Below are 18,931 nucleotides of genomic sequence, written 5' to 3'. Positions count from 1 at the left end.
AGAGGTTAAATGCCCATTAAAATGGAATCAGGGGTTTTTTAGTTTTTCTTCATGAATTCTTTGATTCACAGGGAAATTGCTTAGCATCCAAAAGATCCTGGATGCTGATTCTCTACCACGCAGCTGAGCAAATCTGACTCAAACCACATCATAACAGCAACTCTGGTGACTGGGAAGTGGTTGCTGGCATGTGGGTTACCCAGTTTTCTATAAGGCTCCCCAACACACTCCATCAGCGACTCATGGCTGGACCAAAATCTGCTATTTTCAGGTGCGTTCAGCTGCTGCTATGAATTGGTGCCATGCAGCTACACTGAGCCACTGCCAGGCACTCGCCTTACCCTTTAAGTGGATTCATATTTATCATATTATCCTACTGGACAGTTTCTAGCAAAGAGGTGAAACAGACACTGCCAAGATATACACAATAAGGTCACTGAAAAAGAAAAAACTCAACTTATTGAGCAGAACTACCTGTCTCTCCCTCTTTATTTTTACTAGCCTGTCTTTACTGTTTGCCAGAGATGAATTCAGTACATTGTGTGCATCTATGTGCACAAACCTATAGTTCTGCGGATATAGCATCGGCTGATAAGTTTTAAAAAATAAAACAAAAAACAACAAAAAAAGGGCTTTCCTATGACTCATCCACCCTGTTAGGTGCTTCCTATTTGTTAATTCTACTTTTTCTTGTGAACAACCCTGCGAAAGACTATTTGTCTGTCTTTTCTATTAGCACCACTTTACATCCCTAGCACCTAGCATAGCACCAGAAACAGATCTTTCTAACCCCTTCACTTTCGAGCGGCTGGGCAAAGAAATGGTTGCAGATATGAGGAACTGTCACTGGAAGAGGGAGAATTTCCTTCATCCCTGGGTCAAAGACTGTCATTGGCCAGGACAACTAATCGTGTGCCTCTTGGCCCTAGAATTCACACCAATGTGCCTTAAAGACACCAGCTGTTGCCTACAATCCGGACCTCAGAAAAACACGCTTCTTTACAGATCGAAATTGATAAGAAAGACCAGTATCTGGTTAGATTCCTGATTGTTCTAGAAGTTGATCACCTCTCTCTTGGCCTGTCTGCTTCTCCCTTCCTCCCTCCCTCCCCCGTCTCCCTCTTTCATTGCCCTTTGCCCAGCTACCTTTGGAGTTACAATTGCAGGGTAAACAGCGGTCTCTTTCCCTCTGTCGGTAGAATCCTTCCTTGCACCGCTCGCAGTGAATGCCCCCGGTGTTGTCATTGCAGTTGAGGCAGCGGAATCCACGCCCTGTCTGCCTGTGAAGTTCCCGGTCAAAGACGCATTGCTGGGACTTCCCATTGCAGTCACAGACTGGGGGTCAGGAAGAGAGAGACACCGTTAGCAAAAAGCACAGACACAATTCTCCGAGGTGTTGTGTTATTATTAATATAAGTTACTCGCGGGGCCTACAGACTGGTTCCAACTACTCGATGGAGGAAGGGGAAGCAGCGAAAGGGGCGGGGAGAGGACAATGAGAGTTCTCGCTCCGTCTAAAGGATGGGCAGTTACACAGTGCTGGTGGGGTGTTGCCTGGGAGAACATGAGTCCAGGGGTACCTGACTGTCCAGTTCCTCAAAAGTCTTATATTATGTGTTTCTATGTGAAAATTCCTGAACTAAATATTTGCAAGAAATTAATTTTTAAAACCCCATGCAACCCCAGAGAAAATGTCTATGGGCTGGAGACCTGAGGACTGCCAGTGTGCACCGTGACACCACTGTCTAACAGCTGGTGGCATCATCTGTTCCAGACACACATCTGTTCCTCCAATGATGGTCCAGGCTGAGGAGCTATGACTGTCTGGACAGGTATTTCCTGCCCCATTCACTGTGCCTTGCGTGCCTTTTCCAAAGCCAGGTATCAAAGAGCCACAGTACCATAAAAATAACCTTCCCAAGTGTCTAGGAAAGTTTACCCTGTGGATATTCCAAGGAGACTTATGGAGTGACATCTCCATGTGGGACCCAAACAGCCATTGAGGTAACATGGAAATACTTAGCATAGTACCTGGCGCACAGCAGACACTCAAAAAATGTTTCAGTCACCATGTAGAAGAGAGAGATGATGGGCCTTGAGGTTAGAAGAATTGGATCAAATACCAGTTCTGCTAGTTTCTTGGGCAAATTACTTGAAGTCTCTGAATCCTGGCTCTTCTCTTATAAATGTGTATGCATTTTCTGCCTCCCTGGATCAGTGAGAGGGTCCCACTGAGAAGACACTATCCAGTCCTTTGCCTATGCTATTTTGTCCCTCACTCACATGGGACAGGCCCTGCCTCAGATGAGGAAAGTGCAGCTCTGAAAGGTTAAGTCACTTGACGCAGTGGAGAGCTGGGATTTAAACCTGCCTGATGGCAAAAGTCACTTTCTATTCGTCAGGCACACTGTGTCTATTGGCCATGCAATCCCAACGAGAGCCTGTTTTTAGAGGTGCCTAGGGCCATGACTTACCCCGAGCACTGATAATAACGGCAGCAAATCTGCCAAGATGTCTTGAGCAGCTGCCCTTTGCAAGCCAAGTGAGGCTCTGAAGACACAAAAGTGACTAAGTAAATCTGATGAGCTTCCTAACTGACTTCCTTTCAACAGCTCCTGGAGCTCCCTCGTGCTCCTCTGGATGCCGTCTAATCCAGGGCAAGTCAACTAACATCTATCCAGAGGCCACTCTATTTCCAGGACTTGAAGTGCACTGGCTCGCAACAACATTTTGACATGACTTTTATTATCCCCATTTCACAGAAGAAGAAACAAATGAGTAGGGGGAGTAGGTTCCTTGCTCAAAATCACACAGCTAAATGGGCCAAGATAAATTTTCTCCCAGATCTGTCCAACCACAAAACCATTATCTTCCTACTTGACCCCTACTTCTCAAGAATCTGGTTCACTGATGAACGTAGGCCTTCTTTTTACAAATTCAGCCCCTTCTCGAATCCTTCCTAATCTAGCATGACCTCCTGTTCCTCCTTCGTAGTACTGGTTGTTATAAATTATTTTTTATGGAGTTTTAAATCTTCCTCCCTCCCTGTAATTTTTACCATGTGTTCTTGTTCTTCCCTGGAAAGCAACACACACACACACACACACACACACACACACACACCCCTCTGCTCTCCCTTACCTATTTATTCATCAGACATTTATTTCAGACATTGTTCTATAAGGCACTGCATCAGCTAAGCCTCTGACTATCTGAAGATAGTAGCTATAGCATCTCCCTCCTTTGTCTTCTCTCCTTCAGGTTAAGCTGGAGACTTGGTACCTCCAAGGCCTCCAACCATTTCCCATGACCTGATTTCTAGATTCTTCCTGACTACTCTTCCAGGAACAAACTCTAATTTTCAATATGTTTCTTAAAATGACCAGGGTTTATTATATAGTACTTCAGTGTGGTTTGAACAGCTCAGCTTCCAACAAGACTAGGTAGGTATTACAATTCAATGGATGCAGCCTAACATTTCATTAGATTGACAGCCTATTAAGTTTGCACTCAATTCAAGCTCTCAGGGCTTTTCACAGATTTGCCAAGGCGAATCTTTCCCAATGAATGTTTGTGTAACTGATTTTTTGGATCTTGAACAGATGTGCCACACAGCTGTCATGTGCTGTGAAATTTCTACCGAGTACATCGTTAGGCACGTACAAGCGCTAAATTCACCAGGCAACGATCCTTGTGTGGCTACTCAGCTGGATCAGACAGCCAATGCCCATTTTGTCCTGCATGCCTTTGGGGAGCAATCTCAAAATAATTACAAACTTTCAGTGCGCCTTTCTTATTCAGAACAAACTTTTTGCTGGTAAGAGTTACCTTCATAAAGACAGCTCATGATATATTTATTTAGAGCAATATTTTTAAAAATGGACAACCTTGTCTATTTTTCTGTCTACCTCCCTCTTTTTCTGTCCAAACTCTGCTCTGAAGGAGCTATGCTCTTCCTTTAAATCTACTTCCTTCCTTGGAGGTGCATTACAGTTCCAGCCGAGGAGGTCTTCAGCCAGCATCTCCACTCTGGAACTTGCCCAGCAGGTTACAAACTTACTGTCAATCTACTCTCCTCTCTTTCACATGGGTTTCTGTTAAAGCCCAGGGTTATGCTGGCTGGAGAGAGAGGACCTATGGGCCTCATGTCTGGGCAGTGTATTGGCCTCCTGGGGTTGGCATTATGTGACAATTCCATGAAGACACTCTCTCCAGCTTTGCCTTCAGGGCTCTGAAGTTACCAAACTGCTCCCAGCTCAACACTTAGCTCACTGCACTCACCTCAATATTGAGTCTTCTGGACACTCACACCCAGACAATGCGGGAAGGGAGTTTGCCCTTTTGCATGGAATGACCTTTTTGTCACTGATGCATTTGAAACATGGTCTCTCTCAAATCATCTCCCACATTTAGACTAACTTCCCTAAAACCAATTGTTACTCAATCTTACTACTGAGAAAAAAATCTTTATGTTTCAAATTCCAGGTTATTCCTGCAACTGGGCTTAACAAAATGGGCCTCATAGTTTGTGCCTGGTCTTTCTTACTCTGTGACCAATTTCTGCCCAGCCACTACCATGGGCACACTTGTTGCCAAAGGGCACTGCCAGGCTAGGAATATGGCAACGGGAAGCAGAAGGGATTCTGCCCAAAGGGCTAATGGGAGAAGCTGCCAATCTTGCCCACAGCAACAATGTCTCCTGTAGTCAGCATTTCCACTTACGTTTTCAAAGAAGACAGAAATCTGGCTTTGTGTATGAAATGTACTGATTTTTAAATATTGGCAAAAATACTTTTTAGAATTATTTTTGAAATGAAACTGGACAAATATTTTCACTTGGCTCTGCTCTTTAAACAGGCAGAAAGCACTCTCATGCTTTAGAAAAAGGAAGAGGGAAGCCCTGGTACACCGCTCAGTGTCTAGTTAGATACTTACTGCCTTTTAATGAACAAATGAATGAATGTTCTCTGAAACTTCAGGAAATTCCTAGATGTGCTTCTACCATTCAAAGGGCCCACGTGTTCCCACATGTCTGCACACGTCTTAAAAATACAAGTACCGATATTTAGCAGACACTCTCTTCCCTGTTCCTGGAGGGGATGCTTTTCTCCACAGAAGCCCAGTCTAGAAAATAGCCTTTGTGGACAACTTATAATACAGTGATTTATTTAGATTAATAGACCTAAATTCAAGGCTAGAATACATTTCAAACGAGAGGACATTCTCAAAGGTTTTTTTTATTATACTTTCTTTTCTTTATGTTTAGTTTTGTTCAATTTTATGCCTGGAATTTTCTCATTTTCATTTTGTAATCTACTTGCTATTCTTCCAAATTCTGGGCCAGCAGCAAATTTTGTGACTATGTTCTCCAGTTTCCATCAGGGAGTGTTGACGCAAAAATAAGTGATGGGAGTATAAAGATAAAGGTCTTGGACATTTCCCTTTTATCAACAGTCCATTCATTCATCCACTCATTCAACAAATTCATTCATTCTGCCACATGCCAGGCCCTGGTTTAGGCACTGGGGATAAAAGGGCATACAAAACCAACAGATGTTCCAGACCATGTGGAGTCTTCATGTGAGTTGGAGGGAAAGAAAATAAATAAGAAATATAGAAAGAATGCTGAGATAGTGATATTTGTTAAGGAGAGCTACAGAAAACAGTGAGAGGAAATAAAAATTAGGGGGTGGGTAAGGCGTGTAAGGGAGGAAGGGCTGAAAAGTACCTTGTGCTGGTTTCCTATTTTATTTTTATTTTGATACTGGTCTTTTTGTGATCTTTGTCCATTTATCTACTGGGCACCCTGTTTTCTTAATTATAAATTACCTGCCTGTCATGTTGTTGCAGCTTTTCTTTGGCCTCCTGATAAATCCTTTCCAAAGCACCCCATGGATGGATTTTGTTGTATTTATTCTTACTCCTTCCCCTTCCTTCTTCTGTCCTTAGCCGAGGAGCTGTACCCGTATTTCACACATTTAATAAACATCACCTCACATCCATCAGCGAGGCTGCACGGGGCGCTTGGGCACTAGAGCTTCATAAAGAAGTAAGGTTTCAAAGAAGGGAGTTGCCAAGGTTTTATTTGATCAAATACGATATTCCATGTGTTTACTTAATATAATATATATCAAACACTCATCACAGTATCCACGTTTCCCTCATGTCACCATGGATCTGGGCCTGGCTTGAAGATGTCACTGTACCAGAAAACACAGGCACAACTCAGACTCAGGCCCTGAGCAGACCCGAGGCCTTGCAGGGTCTGCCTCTCTCACTGACTGTCACAGGCGCCAGGTCCCATCCGTTTCTCTTATTTGTCGGTTCATTTGCACTGTGCTCTTTTCAAACTGGGGTCCCCTCTTCAAGGGTTCGTCCTGCCTCTCTCTGTCCTGTCACTCCAATGCCCCGAAATCCTTGTCTCTGTCAGCCCGGGTGCTTTCCACAGCTAAAGGAATGACAGTCAAGTTCACCCCAAGCCCCCCATAAACACATCGCAAACCGAGTCATTTCACTCCGGTTTTCATGTATTTTTTCCAGGCTTGTAAAGCGTGGGTGGCAATTATGTCTGACTGCGCTCTCTGCTCCCTCTTGGGCACTTAGGTATTTATTATGATAATAACTAGCATAGCGGACCCTGCTGATCCTCAGGGTGCTCCTTAGCGAAGCCCGCCCGGCAGCCAGACACAGGCAGATCCCCCCCAGCACCCCCCCCCCCCGCACCCCCCAGACGCAGATCCAGGGAGCCGGCAACCCTCCGCCCGCGGGGAGCAAGGTGTGCGGGGCCCCGGGGCTGCCTGCCCGCTGCCACCCCGGCTCAGACACGCAGCTCCAACAGGTCGGGGCAGGAAGCGCGGGGGCAAAGGCTGCTTCCAAGCTGCATCCTTAGGAGAATGGAAGGAAACCGCAAATGCTTCCTCGGGTTGGACTCGGGGCAGTTCACCCAGGCCTCATTTTAAATTTCCCGTAGGAAACGCTGCCAACAATTACGAGAAATTTTAACAATTTGGCATCCGTGGGATCGTTTGTGTTAGGCAGATCCTCTTTCTATTGTTCTAAACTTAAAAAACACGCTCTGCTAGTCACCCAGGTGATCTGCAATGCAATTTAGGGAATCACCGTGGCTTTAGAGCTCTAACAGTAACAACAAACTTAAAAATTCGAACTTTTCCCCAAACCCTGCGGATTTGGCTCTGCTGACCTCTGCAACTTGAGCTACTCCTGTTCCCTGGGCCCCACCACACACACCCTCGCGGGAAGCTGGGATGCACCAGGCTCCTCCTTACCCCAGGCCCTGATGTTTGCTATTTCCTTTGCCTGGGGCACTACCTGCTTCCACTCTCCTTAAACCCACACAGAAACCAGAGTGGTCTTTTTAAGAGCATAAGTCAGATCATGTAGGGTCCCAGCTGATAGCCCTTCAACAGCTTCTCCCTCCTCTGAATGGCCACAGGACTTCCTCTCCTCGTCTCTCCGGTCATTTATCACTCCCCCCCCCCCACGCCATCACGATTTGTGTCTGTGACATACTTGCGCTCTAACAGTTTCACACATGCGCATCCCCACAGTACCTAACTCAGGGCTTGGGACAGTGATTGTTGGACGGAGGGATGGACACGTGGATGAATATATGTAGGTATGTATATATGGATGGATGGATGGATGGATGGATGGATGGATGGATGGATGGAAGGATGGAAGGGTAGATGGAAAAATGAATAGGAGGAAAGAAGAAAGAAAGGAAGGAAGTCTGACTCTAAAATATACCAAATGAGAACTCGAACATACAGAAATCTCCCAAGAGCCCAGGAACCTAATGTGAAATTTTCTCAACACAATACACAGATCACATATATGGCACTCAGTGTAAAAAATCTAATGTTTCAACCAAAAAAAAAAAAAAAATCCACAGTGAAACGGGAACAGAAAGAATTGTAAGAGGATCCTGGTACTTTGAGTTAGAAAGAGTGTCTGAGGCTTTCTTTCAGGTTGCTGCATACACCAAATGAACTATTTCTGTGCCAGAGCTGCCTGCCCATCTGTGGTCTGTGAGCCTGGAGCTGCAAAGACCTTCTTCCTGCCACCTCAAAGGGCAGCAAGCCTAGGACTGCACAGAGGAAGGGCAAGGCCAGGAGGCAGGCTTGAGACCATGAGATCAGTTTGCAGTGATCTGGCAGCCTTGACAGGTAATGTACTTGGCTGGTGTGTGGGACTAGCTCATGAGCTAGGAATCTGAGTGTCATGTTTGAACTTGACAGTGTGTGCTGGCTACTATTACGTAGAGCTTTGCTGCTCGCACTTCCATTTCAGCTGCTTAGTGCACACTAATAGTGATCTAGTTAAACAGAAGTAAGTTTATAAAGTAAGTTACTTATAATCCCCTGTGGGTGAGTCCACGTATAAACTATTTAAAGATGACACTCAATTCTCTTCCTTATTTAGAAGGAAGGTGTATGCCCTGTGTTTCCTTTCTAGCATTATGTGCCCCTCATTCCCTTCCTGGGACACTGAATCTTTTTCTCTCCTTTTTTGAAACTCTTCCCTTAAATATCATGATGCCATTCCGTCGGGTTTCTTCTTGGCTTCTGACCTTGCCCCTGACTCCCACCCAAGTCTTTGCAGGCTCCTCTCCTTATCCCAACTCTAAATGTTGATGTTCCTCAAGGCTCAGTCCTGAACCTTCGTGACTCTTCACTCTAGAACTCTCTCACCCAAGCCAAGGCCTTCAATAACCATGACGGGTGTTGACATGTCAAGATCCTTCCCTGGCCCAAACTTCATTCTCAACTTTAGACCCCCATGCTCAGCCAACCGCTTTACATTTCCAACTGGCTATCTCAAAAGCTCATTACACAAAACATGTTTAAAAGCAAACTCATGGCTGTCATCCCATCAAGTCAGAAAGCTGGAAGCTATCCTTATAGGTCCTCTATCTTTCTCACCTGCCCATATTCTATTCAACACCACATTTTATTGATACGACCCACCAACTAGCTCAAGTCCATCCACCCTATGGCCTCTCTAGACCAAACCCCAATTATCCCTTGTCTGCCATAGCTTCCTAACAGAATTCCCTGCAACTTCTCTGGCCTCCCTCCACTCAGTAGTCACAAAACCTTTTCAAAATACAAATTTTACCACCACCTTTCTGCTTAAAACTCTGTGATGCCTTCTCTTTTCTTTTATGATAAAGACCAGAATTCCTTAGCATGGCCTACAAAGATATCTGTATTCTAATCCTATATACTTTCTCCAGCCTGATTTCCCATAACACTCCCCAGTGAGACATCTTTCTGTCTCCCCCATCGTTTCACTTATACTTCATTTTATAACTTTACTTCCTCCGCTACTTTAAATTCTTGCTTTGTAAAGAAAAAGTATCCTTGTGGGGAGAGGTGATTTGGGACTAGCAATCTTAACCAATCTTTTCTGTTTTGTTTGTTCAAAGAAGTTACACTAAAAATTAAACATTATATTATTAAATATCATTCCCTTTTTTGGAGTAAAAAAAACTGGCTCATGTAAACTGACAACTCTTTTATGCTCAAGTTTAGCAACCGTCACCTCCCTGTAAATAGCTCGATTAAAAATGGAGAATAAAATTAAAGTTGAGAATAGTATTAACTTTTAAAAAATGTGGCAAATGCTTCTTTTCTGAACAAAAGCAATGACTGAAAGTTTCTTCAAATAGTAATCTATTCTAATGTATTTTAAAATATTTTTACAAATACTCAAATTGCACATTACTTACAAAGTCTAAGGCAAGATACTCTCCTGACAGCTATCAGTTTGGTATCAAAAGCATTGGAAGTTATCATCCCATTTGCAAAAATCAAAGTCTCCATATTGAGGTGAATACTTTGTAAGTTATATAAATATCTAATCACTGTGCTGTATACCTGAAATATAATATTGTATGTCAACTATAATTGAAAAAACAACTTTTAAGTAAATAAATTAAAATTTAAAAAAATCAAAGTCTCTAAATCTGAGATACTCAAGATGACAAGCGAGTATTTTTATCATATTACACTTACATGTGCTGATGAAAATGCTCATAAGCATTTTCTAGTTTTAAAACCTCCTACGTGAGATTTTTCTTTCCATGGCTTAGCTTGGGTGAATACTTTAAAACCACATCTGAACAGCTCTTCATTGAAACTGATCTTGAGTTTTAAGTTTAATGTGTGGTGGTCTGCTTCCAGTTTTATCTTTTTGAGGTTTGTCACAATGTCTTCTAAGTAGAATGAAAAAATGGAACGGACACTTCCCTGGCTAAGAATCTTCTCACTGAATTCAGTTTTCTCTCCCACGTTTCTCACAGCTGCCTTTCCAGCAACGCAGCCAGAGACACCCGTGCCACATCCTGCTTGGTTCTTTCGTTTCCCAGGACACGTGAATGCCCAAGCAGGGTAAGGCCACCACAGGAAGTGCTCTGAGCAGGGGGACAACAGAGGTCAGGGTTGTACTCACACGGGCCACTTTGGGTGATAAAATATGAGCAAATCTTTCCAACTCTAAATAGTGTAAAGTTATCGAGAGTCAGGGAAACTCATATCACCACATTTTTCTTTGGAAAGACTATGGCTTAAAAGGAGAAGCCTATTTTCACTGAGTTTATAGCACATTTTATTACATCAGACTTGGAAAAGGCAAGCGTGGACTTAGACAACTCAGCCTAGTGAAGGCGACACCAGGAGATCACACCTGGAGGTGTCTTCCCCTTACTCCCCACCAGGGTCCAGGCAGCCAGTGGGGAGAAGGAAAGACAGTCCCAGTGAACAGAGAGGCTGGGGACACCGATTTTTGTCTGACTAGCAAAGGAGTTGAGGGCAAAGGAGGAGCTTGAGGGCTCAGTCTGAGTGAGTTCAAAGGTAAAGGGAAGAGAAGAATGGGACACAAGGGACACAGAAGAGCCTCCCGTCTCTCACACCTGGCACCTTATAGCTCCACTCCAAGACAGCAGGTGTCAACTGTAGGATGGAGACTCAGTAAGTGTGCATGGCAAGGATTCTACATGCAAGTATTCACCCACCCACATGGAACCCCACATACCTCTAACCACAGAAATAGCCATTTCTAGATTCCCCTGAGTTCATCTATGAAGAAAAGCATTCCAATACAGAAAGCACATTTCATTGTGATTCAAAGAGCATGGTGTCCTTGGAGCATTTTCTACCTGGCCCAGCGAAAGGTGCCGTATGCCCCCTTACAAAGCAGCTGAAGTAAAGAAAATTAGAGAGTCCAGGACAGGTAGAGGTGACACCAAAATGAGAACCAAAAGGACAGAAGTCGTGTATGAGGCATCTGAATAAAGAAAAGTTTAAAAGGAAGTTCTGGTTTGTACTGAATTCTGATTTGTGCGGAAATTTTTGTAGTATAACATTACAGGTAGTATTTCAATCATCTAAATTTGTGTTTTGTTGGCTCCTTAAAAAAATTACCCAATAATTCTCCCTCTTAAACCTTTTATTGCCTTTATGAACAATATACTTGTGTACATGGAGATTAGCCATAATAGTAAAATTAGCCGTTTTAGTACATGGAGATTTTTTCCTATCAGCAAAGTCACACACATTTAGGTATGTGCATGCTGACTATACACCATTATAGTTCCCAGTTTTGACAAAAAAACAGTGGTAATTCATGTACATTTACAATGTTGGGAAAATATGTATAGAGTACATTTATAACATCTTCCTTAAGGATTCTTTTTTGAAAAAGAATCTATTTGAAAGCAATAAAATAAAATTTTACTGCTTAAAGTCAGAAAATGAATAAAATGGGCTTTCAGGAGCCCAGCCATTTTTATATATCCATAACTATAAATAAAAAATATTCCAAGAAGAGATCGGACCATGAAGCCTTCACCAGGGAGTGGGAGCCATGTGTCCTATGTCTCAGTAGGACAAATATGCTACAGCTCCACTGTCACTTCCCACGTCAGGTCAGCTGTGACTTCCTCTCTGTCCCCATAGACCTCAGTGTGTGAATATCACCTCCTACCATGTATAACTCCCTCGATGAGTCCAGAGCAGAAGCTTGGGTCACTGTTGGACCCATTGCTTGCAAAGTAGTCCAATCTGTTTGAGATGAGAAATGATCTTTAAATACTAGGAATCTCCTTTTACCAAAAGCAAAATGAGTAGTGATTTGAAACAGCAGTAAGTATGGTGAAATATTACGTGCTCAATGTTCTAGCTCTAAACAGACGCAACCCTGAAAGCCTCCAAAACTTATTGATACTGCTGGACACAAATGTGCATCTATAGATTCAAAATGCCAACAGCCATTGAAGAATAATGACTGATAAGGCTTATTGCTGTCCCTTAAACTGTCCTTTTTAAAAACTGAGCCACTTGTTCAATTCCAAGCTGCATGAAAATTATGACAACGGGGTTGTACCAGAAAGAGAGAGACAGAGAGACACAGAGAGAGGAAACTTGGTTATCTGAAATTTGTTCTTTGGTCGATGCTCCACAAACTGGAGTTTGTGCTTGTTTTTAACCTGTTTTTCTCACATTTTTGAAGGAGCAGCCACTATACTGACTCATACACAAACAGAGACTTCTGAATGGACAAGACACAGGCGTCCCACCTAGAGACATAAGGGATGTTCTTAACAACAGATCAAGATTCCATCAAGTCTGAAATTAATTTAAATGGAAATTCTCAAGAATTAGAAATAAGCCAAGGAGGTACCTTGTTAAAGAACACTCACAATGGTATGAGGTCCTGTGATCAACAGTGTGGCTCTCGTCAAGGCCATTACCTTTCTGGGCCTCGATCCTGCCATCTGTCTATGAGGATCAGAGGCGCTCAAATCCAGCTCTGCTATAACCAGCTATGGGGATTCTGGCAGTTACTTTACCTCCCTGGGTATCATCTTCCTTTCTATAAAATGAGAGGCTCGTGTAGAGAACCCCTAAGGCCCAATCCCATTTAGTTCCAAGATGCTGTAATAAGAGAAGAAAGTAGTGAAACATGCAAACATTTTTGTAAGAAATGCCCCACACCAGTGCAGCTGAAGATTTAGGTAATTTCCCCAAAATTTAAGTTAGTGTGGGAAAGGATTTGGCTGCAATTTAATTCTTTTTAGAATGTGAAGATCCATATTTACACAAGAAATAAAAATAAAATCTGGAAGAGAAACAGTTGGAATTCTGTAAATGGTCTAGAGCAGCGATTTTCAACCGGTGTGCCGCAAGAATTTCTAAAACATGCAATACCTGACTACTTAGGGGCACTGACCTCTTTTCCGTTAGACTGTCAAATAAGAAAATGACAACAGCCAACACAACAATAGCCTTCCAGTTTAAGTAAATCAAAATTATACTTGTTTTTTTTTGTCCGATGAGCAAAAAATACATTTTTGGGTGTGCCACAGAATTTTAGTAATTAGCTTATGTGCACCATGAGCTGAAAAAGGTTGAAAATCACCAGTCTAGGAGCCTGAAGAAGTCCAGGGTATGTAATGTATGCCTTTGCTCAACTGAACTCCACCTCTCTTCTGATAGAGCAGATGGGGGAGGGGGGGGAGGGACACTCAAGCCCTTACACTGACCAGCGCTGGAGGAAGAACCATTGTTTTCTTCTTCTGTAATTGTGACACAAGAAGCACGTGTTTGTTGGGGAGGCACATACACAGACATACAGTCACCCAAAGACACAGAAAAGACTTAGCTTTGGGCTTTGGATATGATGCAAATATTACATCATGTACCCGCGGGTTATGTTAGAACATGGCCCAGTAATGATTCAGTAATCTACCTGGTCTAATTTGTGACTAGAGTATTCCAGAACCTACAGGACTCCTGTTTCTACACTGGTAATAGATGATTCAAGTCTTGTCCTTGCAGATTTCTCAGGGGGGGAGGGGGGCACAGTATAGCTGAGCCACTAAGAACTTAAATGGGACAAATATTCCCAGGATTGACACCTTAATTTCATGCTCCTGACTTTCCCATGAACACTGATCACAAATCAACATTCTTCCTTGGCTTCTTGGATCAGTGGCGCTGACCCAGTGGCTGGTTACTCCCCAACTCAGGACACCCAGAGTTTAAGCCCACATAGAAATTTCCAACTTACACGCCACCCCAATTCTATACTCCTGTTTATGGTACACACTTGAATAGAAGGTAAAGGTTTTTATTTTTCTATTTTTTTTCTCTCTCAGGATAATAAAAAGGGTCACATTTAAGTCTTTTCACAATGTCTCATATCATAGGGCACTTTTTCAAGGATTTTATTTTAAAACAATTAGTGTTTGGGACAGACACATTAATTTGAAATGACCTCAATCAATGTTTTGGAAACTTAGTGAGGAAGAGGCCAAGGTATCAAACACAATTCTCACAATTGTTTTATTATCTCCCAATTGTCAGTGCTGAAAGTAGTCATAAATAAGCCTTTTGATATGATAATGCCGTGAAAAGCACAATGTATGCTTAAGGATCATTTTTAAATGTTTTAAAAATGGTGTGCTCTCTAATGACAGCATCGAAAACAGACTCAAAATAGGGCTGTATTTCAGGCCACCCAGTCCAAAGTGCAGAAACTGGATTAAAGTGGCTTTAGGCATGCTAAAGATGAATGGAAAGATTACTTCATGAATGTGAATGAACTAACCCATATGTCTAAGTTATTAGCTTATAAATCATGTGACTTTAAGTATGTTTGCATAACTAATTTACTAAATTAAATATAAAGAGGCATGTGACCGTCTATATTTATTTTCATAATTAAGTTGGCCAAAATCCTTTTATTTTATTTTATTTTGGTGGGAGGAGTGGGGAAGAGCAGGGAGACCTAAGTATTAAGAAGTGAAAGACCATCTTACATGAAGTCATCTTATAGTTGGGCAGATTCTAGAGAGCAACAGCTTTGCTGAATCTGTATGTGATGAGGTCTGGTGGTGACCAAAGTCAAGGAGAAGACGTGATATAAAATCCAGTCTTGAAATTCCTATCTGCTTTGGGTGCCTTGTCAGGTTCTTTGTCACTTGTTTTATTGGGTAAAACAGGATTGATTCCAGCCTAAGCAGAAGGCTCCTCATCACCTTTCTTGAGCTAATTCAAGGAGCCTTCAAAATTTTCACCACTTAAAACTCAGAAGGCAATATACTGACCTTCAGTACTGGCAGGACAGTTGGTTATAACAGTAATATTGAACACATAGCGAGTGCTTACGAGGCCCTGTGCTAAGTGCTCTACATGCAACGATCATGACAATTTATTATTCACATCTTAGAGACGAGGAGCCTGAGTAACACGTGCAGTAGCTTGCTAAGTCCCACCACTGGTAAATGGGGAGCTAGGATTTGAACCCAGGCAGTCTTACTCCAGAGCCTGCACTCTTATGCATCATATATACCACTTAAACAATTTAAACAAAAGAATCTATGAGAGTATAAACCTTTCCACGGGTCCTTTCCACTATCCATAGTACATCTTTTCCGGTGCCAGGCCATGGGAGAAACCACATGAGTGATCTCTAATAATCTTGGATTCTGAGCTCACCATGTTAGAATAATTGCTTCAAAACTTACCTAATGGCTGAGTCTAACAGGGTATTGTAGTCCTTGTCTTTGTATATTCATATTTTCATATCCGAATACCACCTGTTAGGCCCACCTTGTCGAAACTCTTGTTAACTCTTTGGACAACAAACACACTTCTTTCTTAATTCTCCTTTCTCCCCAATGCTCATTCCTCCTCCGTCTCCCTCATGTTCTTCCATCCCCTTGTTAAGTGCTGAGGTTTCTTTTACCTCTGTGTCCCAGGAAATCTCATCTATTGTCAAGGCTTTGCTTTGCACCTTCGGGCTCCCAACTTTCCATTTCAAACTTTCCTTCTAAACTTCAAAAATCATAGTTCCAGCTGTTAACCAGGGCTGTTGGACACCTCTGCTCTCATCTCAAATCCAACACGTTCCCACAGGAACTCAATCCCTGCTCTTCACTGCTCAACCTTGTCCCCAGAGTTCATACTTCTCTCACAGTCCTCGTTTCCTCCAGTGAGGAAGGAAACAATCACTTGACCTGAGCCTTGGCCCCATCTTGGCCTCTTATTATTCACAATTTCCCCTTACTGGTATTCCTAACACACACACTTATTGGATTACCAAAATCTTTCAATTTTACCTTCTAAATGGATCTGTAACCTATTTCCTGTTTGCTATTTCCACCACCATGATGAATGCCTCACCCTCTCTCATTTTATTATCGCGATGACCATTCATTGGCCTCTCCTAGCTCAACTCCATCCTTTAAACCCTTGAGTGAGTGACATCATCTCCTGCTTATAAACAACCTGCAACTCTTTTTTTGTCTACAGGTGGCAAAGTACTATAGTTTCAGCCTAACTTCCACTACACTCTAACTTCCACTAACACCAAAGTTTTCACGCTCTCATTGAACCCCAAAACAATTTCCTTTGGGAAGGGAGTCTAATATCTTAAGCAGTCCATCCTCCCAAAAGGGGAAGGTCTAGAAGTGAGCCTGAACACTTCTTCTGACTTAATGGTCTGGACAGGAAGCTCAGAGCTGGGCCATTCTTGAGAAGGGAGAGTCCAAGCTCTGTCTACCTGAGTCTGATTTCATTAAACAATTGATAATATCCTACATATTTGTTTCCACTATCTAATGCTAACACACACACGCACACACACTCAACTACAGCCAAGGGGAAAATTACTTCAACAATCATCCATTAGGTAAATATGCACCTTGGTTCCTTATTACTTTTGTAATGTGATCCCAAAAGTTTCAGTCTAAGAACCCTGAATCAAGCTCCAATTCTGTCTCTGCCAACAGCTGCCTCTGTGGCTCTGTGCAAATCCATTTCTATTTTCTCATTTTTTTAATCCAACAGATTCTAGTAGTTGATCTATAAGCAGTCCTTGTGAATTCCAATATTCAGAGACGCTGCTTACTTTCACAATGTTTTTCACTAGGGTAAGACTATCTTAACTCTGAGGGAACCTAACCTACATCATCATGTTCATAAAGAGTTTTTTAAATGGTAGTCATGATGATGGGTTGGAAGGTAATTCCAAAAATATTTCAGAAAAAACAAAAAGGACTGCATCAAAGCATTTATACACAGGCTAAAATATCCTTGCCATTAACATACATTCAGGCCAGCATCACCCAGACGGCATGATAATAAATGGAATATCTGAGATGATCCCGCTTGCACATGAACATCATCTCATGTTCACTCATTCACACAGTGTGAAAATGGCTCTTAGCCCAGCTGAAATGATTACTGGAATGCCATCAGGTGCAGGAAGCAATATGAACATGAAAACGCAGGGTAATTATACAGTCAAGTATCACTGGTAAAACTAAGTGACAAGGAAAACACCCGTTATGTGTTGTCAGAGCCCATGCATGTGTACAGCCGATGGTTGCTAGGCTGCCTGAAAGCTTTGTTTACATCAGCTGAACTTCTGAGGACATGACAGCCACCAGGTAGCCCAGATAAGATCAAATGATCTATGACATATGTGCTAAATAAATGCCTGTTGAATGATTATTATGTGAAAATACTATAAAAGGTAACATTAATCAGAAGCAAAGCATCTTTAAGACACGTAAGGCTCATTTTTCATCCCAAAGCTGAAACGGAACTTTCAGAAGGATTATTGCAGAGGTTCATTTTCAATCTTTGTGGTGCTCACAGTCACAGAAAACATTCCCACCGAAGTCCTATCAATAAAAACACACAATGGGAAAAGCATTTCTGCACCAACCCGTTCCTGATTGCACAGGGACCCCTTGGTCAAAGAAGCAATCAAGGAACGTGGTTGAAGGAAGGGAAACCGGGGTTTGGCACACCTACTGGCTTCCCAATACGTATATTTTAAGTCAGACGGCTTTCTGTAGTCATCTCGGTCTCACTGAAACCCAGCTCTGGAGAAGTGCAGGGAGGGGGGGGGGGAGCGAGCAGGGGGAGCTCAGAAGAGGCTGGGGGCCAAGTGGGCGTCCTCCCAGGTGAGGCGCGTTCGGCCGCACGGTGTGCACGGGAAGGCCAGGCACAGCCCGGGGCTGCGACGGTCCCTCCCGGGAGCCACTCACCTTCCCTCCGGGAGGTGGCCCGGGCGGCGGGCAGGAGCAGCGGGAGGCAGAAGCAGCAGCTGAGCCAGAGCGCGGGCATGGCGCGCGGGGCCGCCGGGGGTCGCTGCCTGGCGCCGGGCGCGGGCGGGTCCACTGCGCGCCGCTGTGCCCTCCTTCTCCGCGGTCAGGTGGTTTTATCCACTCTCCTCCCTGACTCAGTCCTGACAGGAAGAGAGCCTGCGTCTCGGGGTGTGACTCACCTGTGAATAAGGAGGACCCAGCCCTCGGGACGCAGACGCGCCGCGGGCCGGGCTGCGGAGCGCGCCCCCGGCCGCGCCCCCCGCGCGCACACCTGGCGGGCCGAGGCGGGGCGGGGACGCGCCCGACCCTCCCTCTCTCCCGGGTGGTCCGGCTGGCAGACCGCCCCTTCCTCAAACTGGGAGGTCCAGTCTGCAGTGCGCAAGCTCGGAGAGGAACCGGCAGCCCCGGTGCGCCGGGGTCTGAAAGGCATCGAGGCGAACGGGCCGGCGGAGAGTTCCAACGGGGCCCTCTGCTTGCTCCCGCCCAGGCCCAGCCGGACCCCGCTCTGCTGACGCTTCCTTCTTTCCTCACCACCACCAGCCAGGACCAGGGCTCCTCTCCTGGGTCCCCAGAACCTCCTGACCACCTGGGCCATCAACGCACTAAGTCCCCTGTGGACAGGTGGGCCTCCTCCTGAAGGCTCCCTAGTGTCTAACAACTGGTTCAGCATCTAGCGCGCAGTAGGCGCAAAATAAGAAATAGATCCAGATTCATTACTCCTTTTACATCTTAGACCCTATTTCTCCAGTCATTCTCTACAGACCCCTTAGAAAAAGTTTGTTGAGACCC

General features: G+C 43.9%; 1 protein-coding gene across 1 annotated transcript in view; it reads right to left on the bottom strand.

Annotated features, from left to right (window-relative positions):
* LAMC2 (laminin subunit gamma 2) overlaps window positions 1–18,329 on the bottom strand; it is a 50,857-nt gene extending 32,528 nt beyond the window's left edge. The window contains exons 1-2 of the mRNA XM_081121389.1: window positions 18,083–18,329; window positions 1,147–1,335 (exon numbers count right to left, since the gene is read on the bottom strand). Of these exons, the coding sequence (XP_080977515.1) occupies window positions 1,147–1,335; window positions 18,083–18,161 (268 nt within the window). The 5' untranslated portion in view covers window positions 18,162–18,329. The remainder of the gene's footprint in view (window positions 1–1,146; window positions 1,336–18,082) is intronic.
* Window positions 18,330–18,931: the final 602 nt, after the last annotated feature.

Source organism: Miniopterus schreibersii (genome assembly GCF_964146895.1).
Source record: "Miniopterus schreibersii genome assembly, chromosome: 19".
Taxonomy (NCBI): domain Eukaryota; kingdom Metazoa; phylum Chordata; class Mammalia; order Chiroptera; family Miniopteridae; genus Miniopterus; species Miniopterus schreibersii.
Note: the sequence above shows the minus strand (reverse complement) of the source record. Positions and strands in the feature narration are given on the sequence as shown.